Below are 22,998 nucleotides of genomic sequence, written 5' to 3'. Positions count from 1 at the left end.
TTGTACCTTTTGCATAAACAGACAAGGACAAGAAGGATTAGTCAAATGATTGTGTTTCAATTATAGCTAGGAAAACATAAAGCACAACTATTAACCTATAGCTATGTTCATCTAATTCGTTTTATATTTTAGGCTACACTCAAGTTTTTAATATGATGATGATTTATTGGCAATAATTGTTTTGTTGTTGTAGTATTATTATTATTATTATTATTATTAGTAGTAGTAGTAGTAGTAGTAACCGTAGTAGTAGATAATAGTAGCAGAAATATTGCTCATCATCATCATTTTTTTTTCTTTAATATATAACTGTTGGGAATATAACGTACCTGGGATCAATAACAGTGACCAAAGTATACAGTAGCTGCCTTTCAATGTTGCTGAACCACCTCTACACCCCCTCCAGCAGTGTGGTTTTTGCAGTGCCCACTCCACGATCTGTCTGCCCCTTTCTTCAGAAGCCGTCTAAGTGCAGTTATGGCTGGAATGACGTCAGCAGCTGTTGCGGTCGAGGAGCTAATTTCTTTTGTGAGTTCCTCAAAAGGTGTGAGCAGGCTCATAATGTTCTCAATAAGCCCCCAACTGATGCGTGTTGAGTGTGGCTAGCAGATCGTGTTCCGCAGTGTATGCCCCCAAAGCACGTCTCTGTTCCACCAGTGACTGCGGCATAAAGTATGTGGGACTTTCTTGTTCGACCTATGTCTGCCTGAATGTCATGAAGTTGTGAATAGACGAGGGTTGAGTGTTTAAAATGTCCGACAATCTTCCTTGCAGTTGCCACCACATCAGTGATGCTTCGCTGGGACAGTAGCCCCTCATTCACAATGAGCTATAATGAATGCGCAATGCAGGGCAAACTTGGCAGGTTCCTTTCGTCAAGCACTTTGCTTATGTTTCTGCCATTGTCACAAAGCACAACATGAATCCTGTTCTTGTCTAAACACCACCGCTGCAACATCGTGTCAAATGTTTTTGCTATGTTGGCAGCAGTATGAGACCCCGTCATTTCTTGACAGTGCAAAAGTACTTGTTGTCGCTGGAAATGTTTGTCCACCCAGGTAGCAGTCAGGCTCAACATTGACATTAAGCTTATGTTAGATGTCCAAATATCAGTTGTAAAACTGATTGCTGTTTCGGGCTTGGCTTGTTACAGGCTGCGTATGTGACATGGCACGAGATTAAACAATTCGGGCAGCACGACATCTGAAAAGTACCGCCTACTCGTTATTGTGTATTTTGGGCTGAGGAAATTTATCAGATTTCTGAAGCCTCTGTCCTCAATTATGGAGAATGGCTGGTCATCCAGAACCATGAATTCCATAATTTTCCTGGTAATTGCTTTGGTCTTTTCACTGCTTATACCAAGGAAAGATAGGAGAGGCTGCTGACTTGTGGCTGGCTCTGAGTTCTGGCCAGCTTTAGCCGTTTTACCTTCACTACCTTCTTCAAACTGGGCATGTTCTGGGCAAACTGGGTGATGTTGTTTTAAGTGTCTAATTAGGTTTATTGTGTGCTTTCAAGGTGCTTCCCCCGCGGTTTATTTTAGCCTTACATGACATGACGTCACGTACGGCTTAAATAAACATGACGTGGTGTATAGTGAAGTGTGGTACAGCCAAGTATAGTGACCCTGCTCTGCTTTTAACCCATCCAAAGTGTACATGCACAGCAGTGAACACACACACACCGTGAACACACACCCGGAGCAGTGGGCAGCCATTTATGCTGCTGCGCCCGGGGAGCAGTTGGGGGTTGCAGTTGCCTTGCTCAAGGGCACCTCAGTCATGGTATTGCCGGCCAGAGACTCGAACCCAAAACCTTAGGGTTAGGAGTCAAACTCTCTAACCACTAGGCCACGACTTCCCCCTACAAGTTTTACAAATAGCAAAATTTGTGTCGTCTTTACTCACAGTAAAAAACTTCCACACCAACGAGATGTTTGCATGCGGCTGTGAGCGCGAGCGTGGCTGTAACGTCAAAGTCGCGGCCGCGCTCGAGCTCACAGCAGGTACGTAGATGGATCGGCTCTAAATCGGAAAGACGTGAGACTGATCGGCCGAACATTTCGTTGGTGTGGAAGTTTTTTACTGAGTGATTCCAATCCCTGGCCGATCAATCGGTGCATCTCTAATGCCTAGTTTGTAATGGGTTTTATTGGTTTTGTCTCGTTGTGCTGGGACATGGCATAACAGTATGGTAAGGGGCGTAACATTTCCATCACACGCTTGAGGCATTCGGCCAATCACAATGCACTGGATAGCTGGCCAATCAGAGCACACCACGCTTTTTTGAATTGTGGGTTTTGTAAATGTGTTCGCGTTTTGGTAAGGGTTGTTGTTGAGAAACAATAATTTACAGCATGTGGAAAATAATGTTTTTTTTTAAACCATAAACCACATAAACACATTGCATTACACCAAATACACTAAATAATGTTATTTTTAGCAACTTGATATGAATCCTTAAAAGGTCTTAAAAACTCTTAAATTTGAGCTTAAAAATCCTGCAGCAACCCCGTGAGACCTTAAGTGCCAGGTTAAAATAATAGTAAAGAGAGGTGAGAATCCTTGACCTCAACAGTTAAACAGAATCAGGTCAGTTTGATCAGAATAAAACTACTGGACTGAAGTCTCCTCTTTTAGAGGTTAAGAGGTCAGTGCAGTGTACAGAGGCTGAAGCTTTACTGACACTGAAGGAGGAGTGGACAGTAATCCAATCTGGGTTAAAATCCACCTCAGGGCTTTCCAGTTTCAAGTGCTTTGCTTTTTATGGCTACCATGTCTGACTGTACAAGTGTGATAATGAGAAATTGGCCATAGCGCTGGTAGATGAATCCCAGTCCAAAATGTCATCTTGGATCACTGCAAGCACACATCAAAGAGTGACCTCTATTTTTCATAATCCGTGTTCATTAGAAAACCAGAAAGAGTTGGAAGCTCCCTTATCTCATATTGACACAGACCCCTTAGCTCGGATACGAGCAGAGTATTTTTTTAGCTTATTTTTTTTTTTTTTTAGCTTATTTTAAATCACAGACCCCTTAGTTTACACTTTCTACCTCTGTGTTTCCCTCCTACCCCTTTCTGTGGGCTTGGAGACCAGTGGCAAAACAGTAAACACTTTAATTTGCTCCCAAACTATGGATTCCTATGGGGTTAATTATTTATGTATGACTGCATGGACAGAGTCTGGGAGATTCCCATTAGATAAGCAAACTAGGAACCTTTTTTGGGGGGTTGCATCTGTATATTGTGATTGTTCAGGCGCATGAGGAAGTTCAATGTTTCCCACAGACTTAGACTCTATGTGTGACGGCACTTGTGATTGTTCAGGCGCATGAGGAAGTTCAATGTTTCCCACAGACTTAGACTCTATTTGTGGAGGTAGTTTTTTTGGCTGGTAGTGGCGGGCCGCCACAAATAAATCAATGTATTGGAAATCCAGCAGTTGTAGAACTGCTGTGTGGGGGGGGAAAATGAAAGAAGCAGCTCTGTATTTTGTAACATTTTGTCTTTTTGTCTTTCTGCTGTTTTATTACAACATGATGCTTTATTCACAAGCACAAGTGGTTCTAGTCATTTAGATGGTGTCAACATTTCCTGTCTGTTCTGTCACAAAATGTTAAAAATTAGGCCATTTTTCCACTGATTTGCAAAATGATTTAAATCCTGTCTGTTTCTTGCTCTATTTCAGTTTCTCTGTGGTACATCTTGAGTACAATACATCCCTTTAATACCTTGCTGCTGCAGTAAAATGTCTTACCTGGATCATCCCCTTCAGAAACACTTCCTCTGATGCACGTTTGCTCTCAAAACAGTTCTGCTCAACGTCCTGGCAACTTGTGAACACTGTATCACCTACCTGAAGCATTCCGTCATCGTCCAGTCTTACGTTTACAAGTGGATTGATCCGAAGTCTCACGTCCTGACGCGTGACTGAAACTCAGCAAGTCAAAATGGCTAACAACACTGCAGACCACCCACCTGGGAACTCGGTCGCCGAGGTCGACCACGAAGGCGACTTTGGCATCACGACGATGCAGCTCCGTGAGCTGATGGAGCTCCGCAGTAGCGAGGCAGTCAACAAGATTGCAGAATGCTACGGAGACGTGCAAGGGATCTGCCGCAGGCTCAAGACCTCACCTGTCGAGGGTAAGAAGCATTGAAGATCTACACCCACACAATCACAACCACTTTATGCAGTTGTGCCGTATGCAGGAAGCACTGGTACATGTTGCAAAATCACTCAGACACGTAGCCAGTTTTTTATTTGAACTGAATTACATTATAGTTGTTTTTGTTTTATTTCAAAGCACTAAAACTCTGTAACTTTTAATTGATGTATATTAGAAACTTTTATTTACCAGAAAACTAAAATTAAATCTGTTGCATATTTCATGTATATAGTTGAATCCCTTTCAGCAAAGAAAGCTTTAAATATTTAGCTGAGATAGATCCCCACAGCGTGACTCACTGTAGGCATGGTGTGATGTTTGTGGGGAGAATTGTGCTGTCCACGTGCTTTGGAAAAGCTCTATCATTTTGTCATCTGACCACAAAGTCTTTTCTTATGTCACAGCTGCGTTACACGGGCATTTGTGGCAAACTCCGGACATGCTTTGCATAGCTCCTTTAGAGTAATGGCTGCTTTTGTGCCACCTTTAGATATGTGCCAGAGTTATGCAGAGCTCAATTTTTGTTGTTCTGTTCTACTGAGCTCTGTGATTGTTCGCTGCTTTGTGGTTTCATATTAAAGAACCTTTCACACTGCGATTCCGGAAAATACATGGGTAATGTGTTCCGGCAATTGTTCCCGGGTTGCTAGATTTTGCACTTTCACACTGCCAGTGATTACCCAGAATATGTGCGTGCGTTCACACACAACCCGTAAAGGTCCCGTGAAGACACGTGATATCAGGGTGTGACGTGTAATGTACGAGTCGAAAACGCTAGGCATGTTAACTTTTGCTTAAGCTGGCGAACGATCTCAGCTTCAGCACGGAAAGTGAGGAACTAACTGATCTCTGCTTCGTTACAGTTTGCACATATTTGTTTAATCACAAACGTTGATCTGCCTACAAAACACCCATTAAAAGAGTCACGCGATAATGTGCGTCATCACTACGACACGGCATTAGATCTGGCTTTTGTTCACACAGAGCTCGTTCCGGGACTGAACCCGGCAATGTTACTAGGTCCCCAACCCAGGATCAATCCGGGAATCAATCCTGGGATGTGATTGCGTTCACACAGAAGGCGACCCGGCAATGTTCCGGCAGTTTTCCGGGTCCAACGTGCAGTTTGAAAGGGGCTTAAGTCTGCTTTTCTAGGCAGTGTTTTTATAATTTTATGTTTCAACCAATTTAAGTATTTTTGGGTATTTCTTGGGTTTCACAGCTGACCTTCAAATTCACTACCTAAATATTTATATCTTAAGGGAATATTTTGAGTTAAGTACATAATTTGGGTTAAGCTCTATTTATGCCACCTACAAAGTTTATATTTACTTTTTTTTTTTTCTCTGATTAACTTATTTTTAGTTGACTTATTAAATTTTGTAATTGTTTACCTATTTGTTTACTAATTTACTTATTTACTTGCTTGTTAACTGTATGGTTAATCAAAATTGTTTTCTGTGGTGATCAACAGCACAACACTGCTGTCAGTATCTTAAGTTTACCTTGCGTTTGACCTGTGATATTTATTATTTAGATACAGTCAGATAGCGGATGTACCCAGAAATGCGTTTGATGGCAATACCTGGGTATCACCTAGGTGGCGCGGTGTTGATTTACATATATAATGAATATAATAATAATTATATATATATATACAATTTATGTATAAAAGTAATGTATGTGGTGATGTTTATATTATATATGTTGTGTGTGTGTGTGTGTATATATATATATATAAATGAGCAATTAAAAAAAAAATAAAAATAAAAAAAAATAAAATGACATATATATATATATATATATATAATATATATATATATATATATATATATATATATATATATAAATATATATATATACAGTACAGCCCAAAAGTTTGGAAACATTACTATTTTTGATGTTTTTGAAAGAAGTTTCTTCTGCTCATCAAGCCTGCATTTATTTGATCAAAAATACAGAAAAAAAATAATACTATTGTGATATATTATTACAATTTAAAGTAATTGTTTTTAAATTTATTATACTTTAAATTATCATTTATTTCTGTGATGCAAAGCTGAATTTTTAGGATCATTATCACATGATCCTTTAGAAATCATTCTAATATGATGATTCATTATCAAAGTTGGAAACAGTTCTGCTGCTTAATATTTTTTCAGAACATGTGATACTTTTATTAGGATACTTTGATGAATAAAAAGTCAAAAAAATAAAAATAAAAAAAAGAAGCTATGTTTTTAAAATATAAATATTTTGTAATAACAATATACACTACTGGTCAGTAATTTGGGGTCAGTAATTTTTTTTCTTTCTTTTTTTTTTTTAAATCAATACTTTTATTCAGCAAGGATGTGTTAAATTGATAAAAAGTGATAGTATAGAAAATATATTATTAGAATATATATTATTAGATTTTTTTTTTGAATAAATGCAGTTATTTTTAACCTTTTATTCATCAAATATATTAGACAGCAGAACTGTTTCCAACACTTATAATAAATCAGAATATTAGAATGATTTCTAAATGATCATGTGATAGACTGGATGTTACATGTGACACTGCAGGCTGGAGTAATGTTGCTGAAAATTCAGCTTTGCATCACAGGAATAAATTTATTTTTTTTTAAAGTATATTCAAATAGAAAACTATTATTTTAAGTTGTAATAATATTTCACAATATTACAGTTTTTTCTGTATTTTTGGTCAAATAAATGCAGGCTTGATGAGCAGAAGAAACTTCTTTCAAAAACATTAAAAATAGTAATGTTTCCAAACTTTTGGTCTGTACTGTGTATATATATATATATATATTTAAAAATAGTAATGTTTCCAAACTTTTATATATATATATATATATATATATATTTGTTTATTTATTTTTTTGTGTGTGTATATATATAATATATGTGTACAAGGGGCTATATAAGGGGCCCAGGGGGTTGGAGGCCATCCCAGTCTCTTTATGGGGGGGTCTATAAAATAATTAATTAAAATTAAATGCATATTCAGCAGTTAAATGAATTAATATTACCAACAGCAATGTCTATGGAAGGTTAACATTTGAGTAACCTGTCAAAAAAAAAAAACTAATCACACATTTTCTGTAATTAATCATAATTAATTGATTATCCATATAGTGTCATCATTTCACACTGAACCTCCAAATGAATGTAGAAGCAACATAAATATGGTGTATTTTAAATATATGTTTAATGGCATCTCTTTACAAAGTCTCTTTATTAAGAATTTTTTTGGTAATACTGCTGATGATGTCTCTATGAAACGCATTTTCCTCTCAATTTTAGCCATTAATTATAGCCATTCAGCATTACAGAATAATTGAAAAGTGTTAGTTATTAATATTTTTCTAGGCTCTGAAAAATATAACAACTTTTAAGTAAGGTGAATCTAAAACAATCTTTACATAAACTATAAATTGTATATGCATAAACTATATAGATTAATCTTTATTCAAGCTACAAAAGTTAATCAGCCACTAGAACAGTTGAGAGATTTCTCTTTCATTTCTGTGATTTCAATCAATGACAGACTTCAGCAAGTTTCACTTTAAAAGCAACACTGTCTCTTTAAAATCTGACATGCATGGTGCAAATCTGACACACATCCAGTTTTCTTCGAAGTCTTTACGATTATATTGGCCTTTATAACTAATTTAAGGCCATGTTTACAAATAATTCGCCCAAACAGTGCATTTTGACATTATTGTGTGTGTTTTTGTCATTTGAAGTACTGCTGGCCTTCTTGTGTGAAGTGGCTAGCCAGCATATATGTTTAGCCGAATGCACAGACTTTCAAACTATACTGCATTTGATAATCATCCTCGTCCAGTCTGCGCTATTTCTCGCCAGACATTATGACCGATAACACTGTCTTTATACTCGTTTAAACTGGAGTTGTGGATACCTCATATCTCCCTCACACAAGCGCTTGTCAAAGCTGGCGTCTATTGATGTTGCGGTCTCCTGTAGATTGTTGTTGTTGCATCTCTTCCTTTTGTTTTTCCATCTGGCCCGGGCCAGTGTTGCCACCTTGTGGACAAACTTACTTAATTAGTGCAAACAATTCAAGGCATATGTGCAATCTGCATGTACTCTTCTCTTTGGGCTGGATGAAGATGATTGGTGGGCCGGATTCAGCCCGCGGACCCCAAATTGAATAGCCCTGGTCTAAATAAAACAGTTTGGAACTATAACTGTTGTATTATGTTGTACTATACACTAGGGCTGTGTGATATGGACAAAAAAAACCTATTACGATTTTTTGATCAATTTTGCGATTTCGATTTTAATCACGAATTTGACACACACAGACATGCTTTACAGTCATAAATGCATTCAGTATAAATTTGAAACATATTTCCAATAGAAAACCAATGAGAGCTTTATCAAAAAGTTGTAACATGCCTCTAGAACAGACATAAGTCAAAATAATCACTAAGTAAAGATTTCAAACAAAATGACTAGACATACTGTATGGCAAAAAAATTAAAAATAAAAAAAAATAAAACCTGTGTCCAGGGCTTTTTTTTTTTTGCCATGCATTGGTCATAGAGCTCATTGTTGCGGTGCCTCAGGTGCTGAAATATATTTATTGCCCGAGGTTCACACGTACTCCGTCAGCAGTGCGTATACAGTTTGTGTGTGCGGTTCAGAAGCAGCAGCGAGAGCGCATTATTGTAGAGCGAAAGCACATTAAAATAATGCGCGAGCGCGAATCTCTCCACTCGCCCGCAGATTTTCTTTGTTTTGTCACAAAACCAGACACGCGTGCTCAGATACACGCTGGTCTCATCCGGAGAGAGTGCCTGCAATTAAAACATGTCTCCTCTCACTCACTCACTCACAACTCTCTTTATGCTCATGCGCTAGATATTCAATCTTTTTGCACCTCTCGATTTCTAACATTTTCTGTTCACATCTTTTACCGTGTGCAGTGTGAAGCTCTGATTCATTAACATGGGCTCGGATAAAATACGCATCACAGACAGCGTGTGAACCTGCAGTTAGGCATATGCTGTTCTGTTCTGTTCTCGTGCTCCACTTAGGTGCGCTGCATTCTGATTGTATCGGATAGCATACTGGGGAGGTCGGGACCGCGGAAAATCATGCTATAACGCGATTTAGAAATCGCGAACGCTCAAATCGTGATTTTATTACGATTTCGATTAATCGCACAGCCTTACTATACACGTGTATTCAATACTTTGTATTATGCTTTTTATAGAGTGTGTGACTTCACATGCACTACCCCCGGTGGCAGTAGACTGTCACAGCCCTAATAAAATGGTACTTTTTAGGCCTTTCTGACCTATTAAAGGGATAGTTCACCCAAAAATGAAAATTAGCACATGATTAACTAGCCCTCAGGGCATCTTAGGAGTATCTGACATTCCTCTTTCAGACGAACACAATCGCAGTTATAATTTAAAATTGTCCTGGCTCTTCCAAGCGGTATAATGGTAATAAATTGTGCCCATTTTTAAAGCCTAAAAAACTGCATCCATCCATCATAATACTACTTACTACACACGACTCTGGGGTGTTAATAAAGGCATTCTTAAGTGAAACGATGCGTTAGTGTGAGAAAAATATTGATTTTTTTAATTTTTTTTTTATAAACTAATCTCCAGCTTCCAGTTGCTCAAGTAGACACGTTCACGACAAGGCGTTTGAGTATATCATAGGCTAATTTTAATTTTTGGGTGAACTATCCTTTTAATTCACCTGTATTTAGCCCACAGCTTGATGTATACTAACCACTAGACCATCGCTGTAAATGTAGCCTGTGTCATTTTCTAATCTCTCTTCTCCCTGTTTTTTGTTCTCATCACATGGATGGTGCTGTTGAATTGCCACCCAAAATTAGTATTTTTAATTCAGGGGAATGGTATATATAGTTAGGCATCTAAATTATTTGAAGTTGAAAAGCCAAATGAAATGTTACATATGTACAGTTTGAGTTGAGTAATTATATCGCTCAATGTGACGAAATAAGATAATTCTATTCTCGGATGCGGCTTTGTTTTGCGCCGTGGCCCTGGAAGGTTGTTTACTATCAGACCTTGAACAATTCTGTTGATTTAAGATACTTACATGGCACTGAAGGTGACATAGCTTATCTAAAGAAAAGCTGGACCATCATGCTGACCTTTTAAAGATATTCACAAGCAGTCCAGTTTACAGAATGGCTCTACATTCCTCCTACCCAACGACCTTAGTGATATTTTATCATGAACAAGTTTGTCACGCCATCAAGGCTGTCTTATTTCACCTCAGTCAGCGCAAGGTGAGATTAGGCTTCTCTGTCAGCCCGATGAACAGCCTGAACGCCTGAACTAACCAAACACTGACAGGCGTCTCATCTCCACTTCAGCATATGGGCTCTGTTAGATCATTCTAGCAGTGAAATTTGCTCCACACCGTGTCCTTAATTACATTTTAGATCATCACTCTGTTCCATTTTGTAATGAAGGAACAGCTGTACAGACTTCCCCACACAAGAAATGACTCATTTTATTGAAGGGGGAATAATTATGTTTTCTCTTTTGCCCTTAAATGGAGGAGTAGGTGGAAAAAGTAGTATTTCTTTTAAAGGTGCTGTGGAGACTTTTTGACATGGTTCTTGTCACATAACATAAACATATTTTGTCTGGGGCTCATGAGTCTGACTGCATTTATATACTTGTTAAAAGAAAAGAAGAAAAAACATTGAAATTGACAGTAGAGGTGTATTCGCTTGGCACTGGACTCCATGTTAGCTCTTGTTGCATTCTTGGCTTATGAGGGAAAATGAATCATCATTGGTCTGCTGTAATATTTTTTGCCCCTTTTTGCATTACACCCTGACACAGACCGCTAAACACAATACTATTACAGTCCATTCAACAGCTCTCAATTCAGCAGCCATGTGCTTTGTGTGTCCTATTTATGGTCGATGAATGTTGTGGCCTCCTAAGAAAACCCAAAATCAAAACAAAAGATGTTTAACCTCTTATCTCGGCCTTTAGACTTTGCAGGTTCTACTTAACTGCTTCTCAAATTCCCCACTGAATCAATACAAGTTGTTTTCACACCCATGGCTCTCTGTGGACTTTATTTGTTCAAATTTTTTTTTTTTTTTTTTTTTTTAGAAATGTTGTCCAGATATCTTTTTTTGGAAGGTATCCCTTGTTTATTTGGCTGAATGGCTAACATTGGCTTTTATCACTTCCTTTCATTTGTTTCCTGTTAATATATACAGTCTTTTGGCAGCTGTTCCAATCACGCCAAGGCCTGAACGTGGAAGACCTACTTGTTTTGGCCCTTGCAGAACAAGTTATTATAAATCAAATTCTAACTGAATACATTTCAAAAGGTAATTTATTCCTATAATGGCAAAGCTGAATTTTCAGTCGTTACTCCAGTCTTCAGTGTCGCATTTATTCATAGATGTTGATTTCTTGCTTAATCAACCTTTTCTGTTATTAATGTTGAAATATATTATATATATATGCATACAGGTGCATCTCAATAAATAAGAATGTCGTGGGAAAAGTTTCATTTTTTTCAGTAATTCAACTCAAATTGTGAAACTTGTGTATTAAATAAATTCAGTGCACACAGACCTAAGTAGTTTAAGTCTTTGGTTCTTTTAATTTTGATTAATTTGGCTCACATTTATCTCAACAAGTTAGAATAATTAGAATTAGAAGGCCAATAAAAACAAAAAAAAAAAACATTTTGAGTGAATTGTTAGCCTTCTGGAAAGTATGTTCATTTACTGTACATGTACTCAATACTTGGTAGGGGCTCCTTTTGCTTTAATTACTGCCTCAATTCGCCGTGGCATGGAGGTGATCAGTTTGTGGCACTGCTGAGGTGGTATGGAAGCCCATGTTTTATTTGACAGTGGCCTTTAGCTCATCTGCATTTTTTTGGTCTCTTGTTTCTCATTTTCCTCTTGACAATACCCCACAGATTCTCTATGGGGTTCAGGTCTGGTGAGTTTGCTGGCCAGTCAAGCACACCAACACCATGGTCATTTAATCAACTTTTGGTGCTTTTGGCAGTGTGGGCAGATGCCAAATCCTGCTGGAAAATGAAATCAGCATCTTTGAAAAGCTGGTCAGCAGAAAGAAGCATGAAGTGCTCCAAAATTTCTTGGTAAACGGGTGCAGTGACTTTGGTTTTCAAAAAACACAATGGACCAACACCAGCTGATGACATTGCACCCCAAATCATCACAGAATGTGGAAAATTAACCCTCTGGAGTCTAAGGGTATTTTTGGGGGCCTGGAGAAGTTTTGTCATGACCTGACATTTGTGCTTTTTTTCAGTTTCTTATAAATATCTAAATGGCTAAAGTCTAATCTCACTGTAATCAGCACGAACTAGGCTATAATAATATGTGAGCAGCATGTATGTACATGATTGTGTTTTTGAGAAAAAAAAATGTTATGCGTGGTTAGTGAAAAACTAAAAATGTTAAATCACTTCAATAAGGCAATAAAACACATACAGAAAATTGGTTCCCAGATATTTTGAGAACTGGAGCTTGTAGCCTAGAATTTTTTTTTTCTAAATGATGTGAAAATCATCTTGTTTACTCACTTACAGAAAACAATATATTGATTTAAATTTTCTAAGACACTTTTTTGTTGGTAAAAAAGTCATATGCGAGTAGGCGTCAACTATCATGAATTCACACCTGAGAAGACAAAGGCCTGCATAATGAGCTGCATAATGAGCCATTCAGTCAGCTGTGTCACTGAGAGGGATGAGTTACAAGAAAGAATGTGAGGACCAAAATAAATCTATATAATTTTATGTTTGTAGTTTATTTAGAATATATTTAATTATCCCACAACATAATTTAATATTCACTTGTGAGTGCAGTTAAACAGTTTATTAGGAAAAATCAAAGCTGACTTTCAAACTGAATTTTTTGCATCATTACTCCAGTCACACAATCCTTCAGAAATCCTTTTAACAATCTTATTTTCTACAAAAAAAACATTTATTGTTATTATTATCATCATCATCATTATTATTATTATTATTATTATTATTATTATTATTATTAATGTTGAAAAGAGCTGAGAATATTTTTTTTTAGGTTTTTTAGGGGGATAAATTGAAAGAACAGCAATGATTGTTACATTTGTTACAGTTACATTTATTGGTACATTTATATTATTTACATCAAGCTTTTGAATGGTATAGTAGTGTATATTGTTATTGAAACTTCATAATATTTCACTTGATTATACATTTAGTCAGGAATTATAGTTTGGAAAAAGTCTTTGGAAAAAGTCTAACTAGTAAAATGTTTACACGTTATGTGAAAACTAGTACAAGTATATAAATCAATAAAAAGAGACTTACTCATGTTTATGATCTCTGCTGAATAAAGTGCTTCATTCTTTTTTCTGAGGAAATCCAAATCTCAAATCCTCAACCACATCACATCTTTTTGGGGTGAATTATGTCTTATTCCTCTCATCGCGAAGCAAACAGTAAAATAATAAAAACTTGAAGAACAATCTCGCTGCGTTGTCTTCTGTTGTGTGGGCGTATTCAAAGCCGCGCGCTTCAGTGAAACATTTGAATCTCAAAAGCGCGCTCCGCGCGGGGGCGTGGTCGCATTATAAGATAATGAAGGGAGACGTGAAAAACGGACATCGCGTTGTTTTCATATGGATTACTTTATCACAGAATATTTGTTTTCAGCAGCACTTGTTTAGTTTAAAAGTAGACATGTCAGGCTTTCTATAGATATCTGTCTCATGTCTCTTCGTTGAGTATTCACTGAGTTACAGTTCATTTTAATGACGCATTTGTATCTGAAGATCAGCGCAGACAAAGGCTGCAGACAGCACTCCTTGTTTGTTATCTTTATTTTATAAGTGCACAAAGTTTTGTTGTTATTATGTCTGTATACAAAAAAAAAGTAGACCCTTTACAGATTCGATTGATGTATTGCACTTATCTGTACGATCAAAACTGAAAGTGTAATTTAAGTTATTTTCGGGGTTATCAGGAGAAAATACCCCAAAACGCGTATACGCGTTAATCGACTCCAGAGGGTTAACACTGAACTTCAAGCAACTTGGGCTATGAGCTTCTCCACCCTTCCTCCAGATTCTAGGACCTTGGTTTCCAAATGAAATACAAAACTTGCTCTTATCTGAAAAGAGGACTTTGGACCACTGGGCACCAGTCCAGTTCTTCTTCTCCTTAGCCCAGGTAAGACGCCTCTGAAGTTGTCTGTGTTTCAGGAGTGGCTTAACAAGAGGAATATGACAACTGTAGCCAAATTCCTTGACTCGTCTGTGTGTGGTAGCTCTTGATGCCTTGACCCCAGCCTCAGTCCATTCCTTGTGAAGTTCACTCAAATTCTTGAATCGATTTTGCTTGACAATCCTCATAAGGCTGTGGTTCTCTCGGTTGGTTGTGCATCTTTTCCTTCCACTCATATTTCCTTTAACATGCTTTGATACACCACTCTGTGAACAGCCAGCTCCTTTGGTGATGAGTGTTTGTGGCTTACCCTCCTTGTGAAGGGTGTCAATGATTGTCTTCTGGACAACTGTCAGATCAGCAGTCTTCCCCACGTTTGTGTAGCCTAGTAAACCAAACTGAGAGACCATTTTGAAAGCTCAGGAAACTTTTGTAGGTGTTTTGAGTTGATTAGCCGATTGGCATGTCACCATTCTAATTTGTTGAGATTTTTTGATGAGATGAATTTGGTAGGTTTTTGTTAAATGTGAGCCAAAATCATCACAATTAAAAGAACCAAAGATTTAAACTACTTCGGTCTGTGTGCATTGAATTTATTTAATACATGAGTTCCACAATTTGAGTTGAATTACTGAAATTAATTTGAGCCAAAATCAGTCTTAGACTCCAGAGGGTGCACCTGTGTGTGTGTATGTGTGTGTTTGTGTGTGTGTGTGTGTGTGTGTGTGTGTGTATGTATATATATATATATATATATATATATATATATATATATATATATATATATATATATATGTATGCCTGAACTTAAGATTACATACATACATACATACATATTTTATTTATTTTAAACATACATACATACAGACACACAGACACACAGACACACACACACACACACACACACACACACACAAACCCGATTCCAAAAAAGTTGGGACACTGTACAAATTGTGAGTAAAAAAGGAATGGAATATATTACAAATCTCATAAACATATATTTTATTCACAATAGAATATAGATAACATATCATGTTGAAAGTGAGACATTTTGAAATGTCATGCCAAATATTGGCTCATTTTGGATTTTATGAGAGCTACACATTGCAAAAAAAAGTTGGGACAGGTAGCAATAAGAGGCCGGAAAAGTTAAATGTACATATAAGGAACAGCTGGAGGACCAATTAGCAACTTATTAGGTCAATTGGCAACATGATTGGGTATAAAAAGAGCCTCTCAGAAGTCAAGATGGGCAGAGGATCACCAATTCCCCCAATGCTGCGGCGAAAACAGTGGAGCAATATCAGAAAGGAGTTTCTCAGAGAAAAATTGCAAAGAGTTTGAAGTTATCATCATCTACAGTGCATAATATCATCCAAAGATTCAGAGAATCTGGAACAATCTCTGTGATAACCCTCTGCGTAAGGGTCAAGGCTGGAAAACCATACTGGATGCACGTGATCTTCGGGCCCTTAGACGGCACTGCATCACATACAGGAATGCTACTGTAATGGAAATCACAACATGGGCTCAGGAATACTTCCAGAAAACATTGTCGGTGAACACAATCCACCGTGTCATTCGTTGCCGGCTAAAACTCTATAGGTCAAAAAAGAAGCCATATCTAAACATGATCCAGAAGCACAGGTGTTTTCTCTGGGCCAAGGCTCATTTAAAATGGACTGTGGCAAAGTGGAAAACTGTTCTGTGGTCAGACGAATCAAAATTTGAAATTCTTTTCGGAAAACTGGGACGCCATGTCATCCGGACTAAAGAGGGCAAGGCCAAGTTGTTATCAGCGCTCAGTTCAGAAGCCTGCATCTCTGATGGTATGGGTTTGCATGAGTGCGTGTGGCATGGGCAGCTTACACATCTGGAAAGGCACCATCAATGCTGAAAGGTTTATTCAAGTTCTAGAACAACATATGCTTCCATCCAGACGTCGTCTCTTTCAGGGAAGACCTTGCATTTTCCAACATGACAATGCCAGACCACATACTGCATCGATTACAACATCATGGCTGCGTAGAAGAAGGATCCGGGTACTGACATGGCCAGCCTGCAGTCCAGATCTTTCACCCATAGAAAACATTTGCCGCATCATAAAGAGGAAGATGCGTCAAAGAAGACCTAAGACAGTTGAGCAACTAGCCTGTATTAGACAAGAATGGGACAACATTCCTATTCCTAAACTTGAGCAACTTGTCTCCTCAGTCACCAGACATTTGCAGACTGTTATAAAAAGAAGAGGGGATGCCACACAGTGGTAAACATGGCCTTGTCCTAACATTTTTGAGATGCCATGAAATTTAAAATCAACGTATTTTTTCCTTAAAATTATACATTTTCTCAGTTTAAACATTTAATATGTCATCTATGTTGTATTCTGAATAAAATATTGAAATTTGAAACTTCCACATCATTGCATTCTGTTTTTATTCACAATTTGTACAGTGTCCAAACTTTTTTTGTGATTTGTTTTTTTTTTATATATTTTTATAGTTTTCAATATGCTACAATGACCTTTTAAAGTTGTTATAAATAGGAACCTGTGTGGAGTTTGTATTAGACGTGCCGTATTCGGTAATGCGATATATCATGGTAACGAATATGCACGATATTGTTATCATGGGCACTTCTAAATACCGTGAATAATTTTACATAACAAATCATTCAGAATTTGGTATGCATTTTAAGAAAACTTTTCCCATCAGCTGGTCAAAATGCACAACACCGCTGTATGCGTGTGCTCTGATGTAAACAAGCACGCATGAGAAGCACATGGGGGAACACGTGAGAGATGCTCTGAATGAAAGCACATTCACTCTCTGACAGCAGATGGCGCTAAACTGCAGAAAACGCAGCGGTTACCCTGGAAACCCCATAAATAAAACAGCTGCACTACTTTCTAAAAACATATTTAAATAGATTTAAATAGCCATTCAGATTTGTGGATTTGCTATGGTGTTCATCACAGTGCCAAATACTTAAATATTTAGACTTACTAGGCTATTCATTTTTTTTTTTTTAGTATTTTTTTTTTGTTTTGTTATTTGATTTAAGTGGAATATATTTGGAATTTTTTTCAGTTTACATAATACTCATTACGATCACAAAGTGTTTTAACAAATGCAGGTATGAACAATTACTTGCTGTGTTTTAAGTATGATTTGTACTTTAGGTTTGTTCGATTATTTCAAAATATAATTTCTTTTCCTTTTTTACAATTTTTTTTTGTGTTTTAGGTTAAAATAAAAAGAAAAAAAAACAACAAGGGCAAAAAAAAAAAAAAAAAAAAAATAGAAACTATATATATCCAGGGAAAGAACATGTGTCTTAGGTTAAACTCAATCCTTAACAACCTCAGATGACTTATTCTATTCTCAAATGACTTATGGAAATGATTATAACATACATACACAAACATATATTATTAACATATACATTATATATTAATCTTGATCTATTTAAGTATAGAAGCAAAATCTGATCTTCTTTCGGATACATATGCAACCCAATTCCTCCACTTTTCCAGAAAAACATCTCTCTTTAAGTTAACAAAAAAAGGTAATCTTTTCCATCATATAAATCTCTATGGTCACATCTATCCAGTCATCTAATGTCGGTCTCTCTTGTTGCAACCATTTGCGAGTGATTGCCTTCTTACTGGCTGCTAAGAGGACGCCCATCAGATATTTGTTATCTGCTGCAATAGTTTCTAAGCTAGCACAACCAAAATACAGTAGTTTGAATTCTAGAGGTATGTCTCTTCTAAAAATATGTTCAAGAGCATCCTGTAATTCTTTCCAATATTTCTGAATATGTAGGCATTCCCAAAATATATGATAATGGTTTGCTTCATTGCATCCACAGTTTCGCCAACATTTTGAAGTGTTATTACTGTATTTGGCTGTTTGTATTGGTGTTATAAAATATCTAATAATGTTTTTTCCAACAATACTCCTTCCAATTTAGTGACCTAGTTGATTTCCACTGAATTTTCCATACAGTTGACCATTCTTCATCAGAAAAAATATTCCACTTTCTGTCATGCATTTCTTTTTGATATAACTTGTAGAGTGTTTTTTCATATTTATTAAGCTCTTGTATATCTGAGAGACTATCTTATATCTAATACCTGATGTATATGCTTTTTTAAGCAATTCTATTAGTGGATTAAGATTATCTTTAAATTTCCCTTTTATTTTTTTATCATAATAACTTCGAGCCTGAAGATATCTGTAAAAATCCTGATTTTCTAATGAGATCTTTTCCTTCAATACTTGAAAGCTTAGAATTACACCTTTCTCAATGATTGTGCAAAAAGAAGTTATTCCCTTATTTGTCCACAACTTGAATCTATTATCCGACTGATTTGGAGTGAAGTCTGAATCATAAGCAATCCATTTAAGAATGGAAGTATATTCCAATAATTTAAATTCTTTTATCACAGATGCCCAAACATTTAAAGTAAGCTTTGTCCATGGGTCTTCTAGCGTATCTATATATTGTCTTAAATTATTATCTGCTAATATTGCTTGTACAGGGATATTCTTTGTAGTATAGTTTTCCATATCCTTCCAAGGAGCATTATAATGTGGGTCACACCAATTCACCACTGTCCTAATTTGCGCTGCTGTATAATAGTCTTTTAATGAGGGAAGAGCCCACCCTCCTTTATCCTTTGGGAGCTGCAATGTTTTTAAAGCGTACTCTGGGCTTTTTCCCTTGCCAAATAAAACGTGAAAGCAATTTATCCCACTCTATGAATTGTTTTCCGGTTATTTCTACAGGTAGGCATTGGAATAGGTAAAGATATTTTGGTAATACATTCATTTTAATTGCTTCAATCCTTGAGCTAAAACTAAAAAAGGGAATTAGATTCCATCTGGCTAAATCTTCTCTGATTTTTACAGTTAGTGGATCAAAATTCTTTCTTTGTAATTTTTCTATATTTTTCGTCAAATGGATACCTAAATATTTAAATGACTTTGTATGCCATTTTAACAAATATGTATTTTTTATATTTACAGGGGGATTATAATTATATGAAATTATTTCCTTTTTTTCAATATTTAATTTATATCCAGAAAGAGGGCCAGAACTCTGAAATTGTTTCATTAGTTGAGGCAAAGACTTGGTTGGATCTCCAAGATAAATCAGTATATCATCTGCATAGCAGGCTATTTTGTGTTCCACTCCTTTTATACTGATACCTTGAATTGTTTTATCCTGTCTGATGCTTTGTACTAAGGGTTCTAAATATAGTGCAAATAGTTGAGGTGACCATGGACATCCTTGTCTAGTGCCCCTTTCCAATGTAAATGATTTTGATAAATAACCATTAATCTTTATTTTTGCAGTTGGTGTATCATAGAGTGCCTGTATGCTTCTAATTATATCTTTGTGAAAACCAAATTTATGTAGAACCTTATAGAGATAAGTCCAATTGACTGAATCAAAGGCTTTTTCAGCATCTAGACTTAGAATCATTGATTTTAATTTATTTTTCTTGATATAATTCATAACTTGCAGTGTACGCCTAATATTATCCTGTGTCTGCCTCTGACGGATAAAACCTGATTGATCTTGATTTATTAGGTTAGGCAAGAAATCCTCCATCCTTCTGGACATAATTGATGTGAAAAGTCTATAATCGACATTCAATATTGATAAAGGTCTATACGATCCACATTCTAGCTTATCTTTGCCTTCTTTTGGAATAATAGATATAACTGCATCCTTCCAGGATGGAGGAGCTATTGCATTCTTTAAAACCCAATTAAAAGTGCGGACCAGAATAGGTATTAATTCCTTTTGGAATACTTTATACCACTCTCCAGTAAATCCGTCCGGTCCTGGAGATTTATTAGATTTTAGTTTAGTAATAGCCTCTTTTACTTCATTTGCTGTTATTTCTGCTATCAGTGTTTTATTTTGCTCATCAGTAATGGTAGGTAACTCCAATGTATCTAAAAAACAATCAATCTCCTGGTTCCTATCTTCTGGCATTTTAGAATATAATTTTTTATAATACCTTTCAAAAGTATCGTGAATATTTTCTTGTTTGGTTTGTATTGTATTGGTAATAGGATCCTTGACTTTGTATATAGTTTGATCTGCTTGTTGTTTTTTTAATTTCCATGCCAATATTTTCATAAATTTAGATCCATTTTCGTAATATTTTTGCTTAGAAAACATAATTTTTTTCTCTATTTCTTGAGTACATATTAATTTCATTTCGTTTTCTTTATTTGTTCTAGTATTTTGGGGGTTTGCTTGTCCTTATGTTCTTTTTCTAATACATTTAATAGATGCTGTAATTTTTTTAACTCCTGTTGTCGAGTTATTTTTCTAATAAATTTAATAGATGCTGTAATTTACCTCTTAATACTGCCTTTGCAGCATCCCACAGTATGGGGGGTGTGACCTCTTCATTATCATTAGTTTCTAAATAAGAATGAATCTCATTTTTAATACATATTTTAAAAGAAGGATCATTAAGAAGATTCGAATTAAGTTTCCACAAAGTATCCTTAGATTTATTATCTAGTTTTACTGTTAGGTAGATTGGGGCATGATCACTAATATCTATCGTTCCAATATCACAGCTTGTCACCCTGGTCCTATCTCTATTAAACATGAGGTAATAGTCTATCCTGGTGTAGACATTATGTGGAGGAGAAAAATGTGTATAATCCTTAGTATTCGGGTATAGATCTCTCCATACATCAATTATGCCAATATCATTCATCAATGTGTTAATTTTCCGATGGATGGGTTTAGAAAAAATAACTTTTTTGTTTGAAGAGTCAAGCTCAGGCTGTAAATGTACATTCAAATCACCTCCACAGATCAATATACCTTGTGTTTCAGAGGATATAATCTGAAAAATATTTAGAAAAAAGGTGACATTACTACCTGGTGGGGCATAAATGTTGAATAAAGTAATATATGTTCCATTCATCACTCCATGAACAAAAATAAATCGACCCTCTTTATCAGAATACTCATATTTCTTTTCAAAAATAATCTTGTTGGATATCAAAATAATAACTCCTCTTCTATGCCCTGTATGATATGAAGAATAATAGATCTGGGTAAATCCCATTCTTTTCAACTTTTCATGCTCAGTGTTACTCAGATGCGTCTCTTGTAGATATACAATATGAGCATTTTCTTTTTTCATTTTGCTTAAGATTTTTTTCCTTTTAATTGGGTTAAGCAAACCATTCACATTGAAAGAAATTACTTTTACTTCGTTATTTGCCATGTCTGTTCAATATAACATTGCAATCTAAAGGATGATAGAAGGCAAGGCACAATCCCTGGAGAAACAATAAACAACAAACATAACGTGCTTCCAAGATAGGGGTCAGGAACATATGACCCTGTAACAAGTTAGTAGTGGCGTCTGGCATGGAGGGAGAACCTTCTCTTCCATAGTGGTGATTGGGGCCCTCCTGTTCACCGTCTTTACATGAGATATAAGAGAACATAACTCACGTGTCCGACGTTACGACGTAGATATGTGCTGTCATTCAGTAATACGAACAGAGAAATTAAATTAAGATCTATCCATCGAATCAAGGTCCAAAAACAGACTTTTTCCTCTCTTTTTTTTTAAATCGTCAGCTTCGCATTATCTTCTATATGCCTGTAGACGTTCTCTGATGTCTGTCGATCTCGGTGCCTTTCTTCCTCTCTTTTTTTCGTTGTGAAACCGTCTCCCAAGAAGTGCGCTCTAGTTGCTCAGCGAGTGATTCAGTCAGCGATGTTTTCTCCACGTTGAACCCTCTTTTCTTAAGATCCATATACGCTTCGTCAGCTGTGTTGTAGATGTGGGTTCCATCCTCATAGAACACACGTAGCCTGGCCGGATAAGGGGTCTGGAATCGAATCTTCTTTTCTTTTAGCGCTTTTTTTACCTCCGTGTATTCCTTTCTTTTTTGCAGAACCGCAGGGGGATAATCATGATCGAAGTAGATTTTTTGTTGACCCACAAATATATCCTTTTTCATCCATGCTTTCCGGATCACTTCTTCTTTCATTTTGTACCTGAGGAATTTCACTACAATCGACCTGGGTCTCGCGTTCACTCCAGGCTTGGGTGCAAGTGCTCGGTGTGCTCTCTCCACATGCAGTTCTACCTCCGGAGGAAAATCCAACGTGTCTCGCAGAAGTTGTTCAATGTAGTCAGTCATTGGATTTTTTTCTCTGCGCCTTCTGGCACGTTGTATATCCTTATATTATCTCTTCTCGATCTACCTTCTTGGTCAATCTGTTTGCTTTCCAAATGCGATTGCATTTTTTATCATTTTTTTGCATTATCTCTTCCACGTTTTGCATTCGTGTTTCAGTTTCTTCAATGCGATCTTCTGCGTGACTAATTCTTTGGTTTGTCTTGTTTAATTCAGTCTTAATTTCATCCAGCTGACGATTATTCTCTTTGCGAAAGCTTTGAATCTCCTCCAAAATTCGTTCCAGATTGGTTTGCATGTTATCTGAGGGAGCTTACTGACGGTTAGCATCTTGCTTTTGAGCTAACGCTAACGTATGTGTTGCGTCGGCTACTTCTTGCT

General features: G+C 36.5%; 1 protein-coding gene across 6 annotated transcripts in view; it reads left to right on the top strand.

Annotated features, from left to right (window-relative positions):
* LOC109104447 (plasma membrane calcium-transporting ATPase 2-like) overlaps positions 1-22,998 on the top strand; it is a 107,432-nt gene that overhangs the window by 40,688 nt on the left and 43,746 nt on the right. For all 6 annotated transcript variants that reach the window (XM_042766307.1, XM_042766309.1, XM_042766304.1 and 3 more), the window contains exon 2: positions 3,694-4,151. In XM_042766307.1, coding sequence (XP_042622241.1) covers positions 3,956-4,151 — 196 coding nt within the window. In that variant the 5' untranslated portion in view covers positions 3,694-3,955. The remainder of the gene's footprint in view (positions 1-3,693; positions 4,152-22,998) is intronic.

This window comes from Cyprinus carpio, chromosome A11 (genome assembly GCF_018340385.1).
Source record: "Cyprinus carpio isolate SPL01 chromosome A11, ASM1834038v1, whole genome shotgun sequence".
NCBI classification, from domain to species: domain Eukaryota; kingdom Metazoa; phylum Chordata; class Actinopteri; order Cypriniformes; family Cyprinidae; genus Cyprinus; species Cyprinus carpio.
This window is presented reverse-complemented; position numbering and strand designations above follow the sequence as displayed.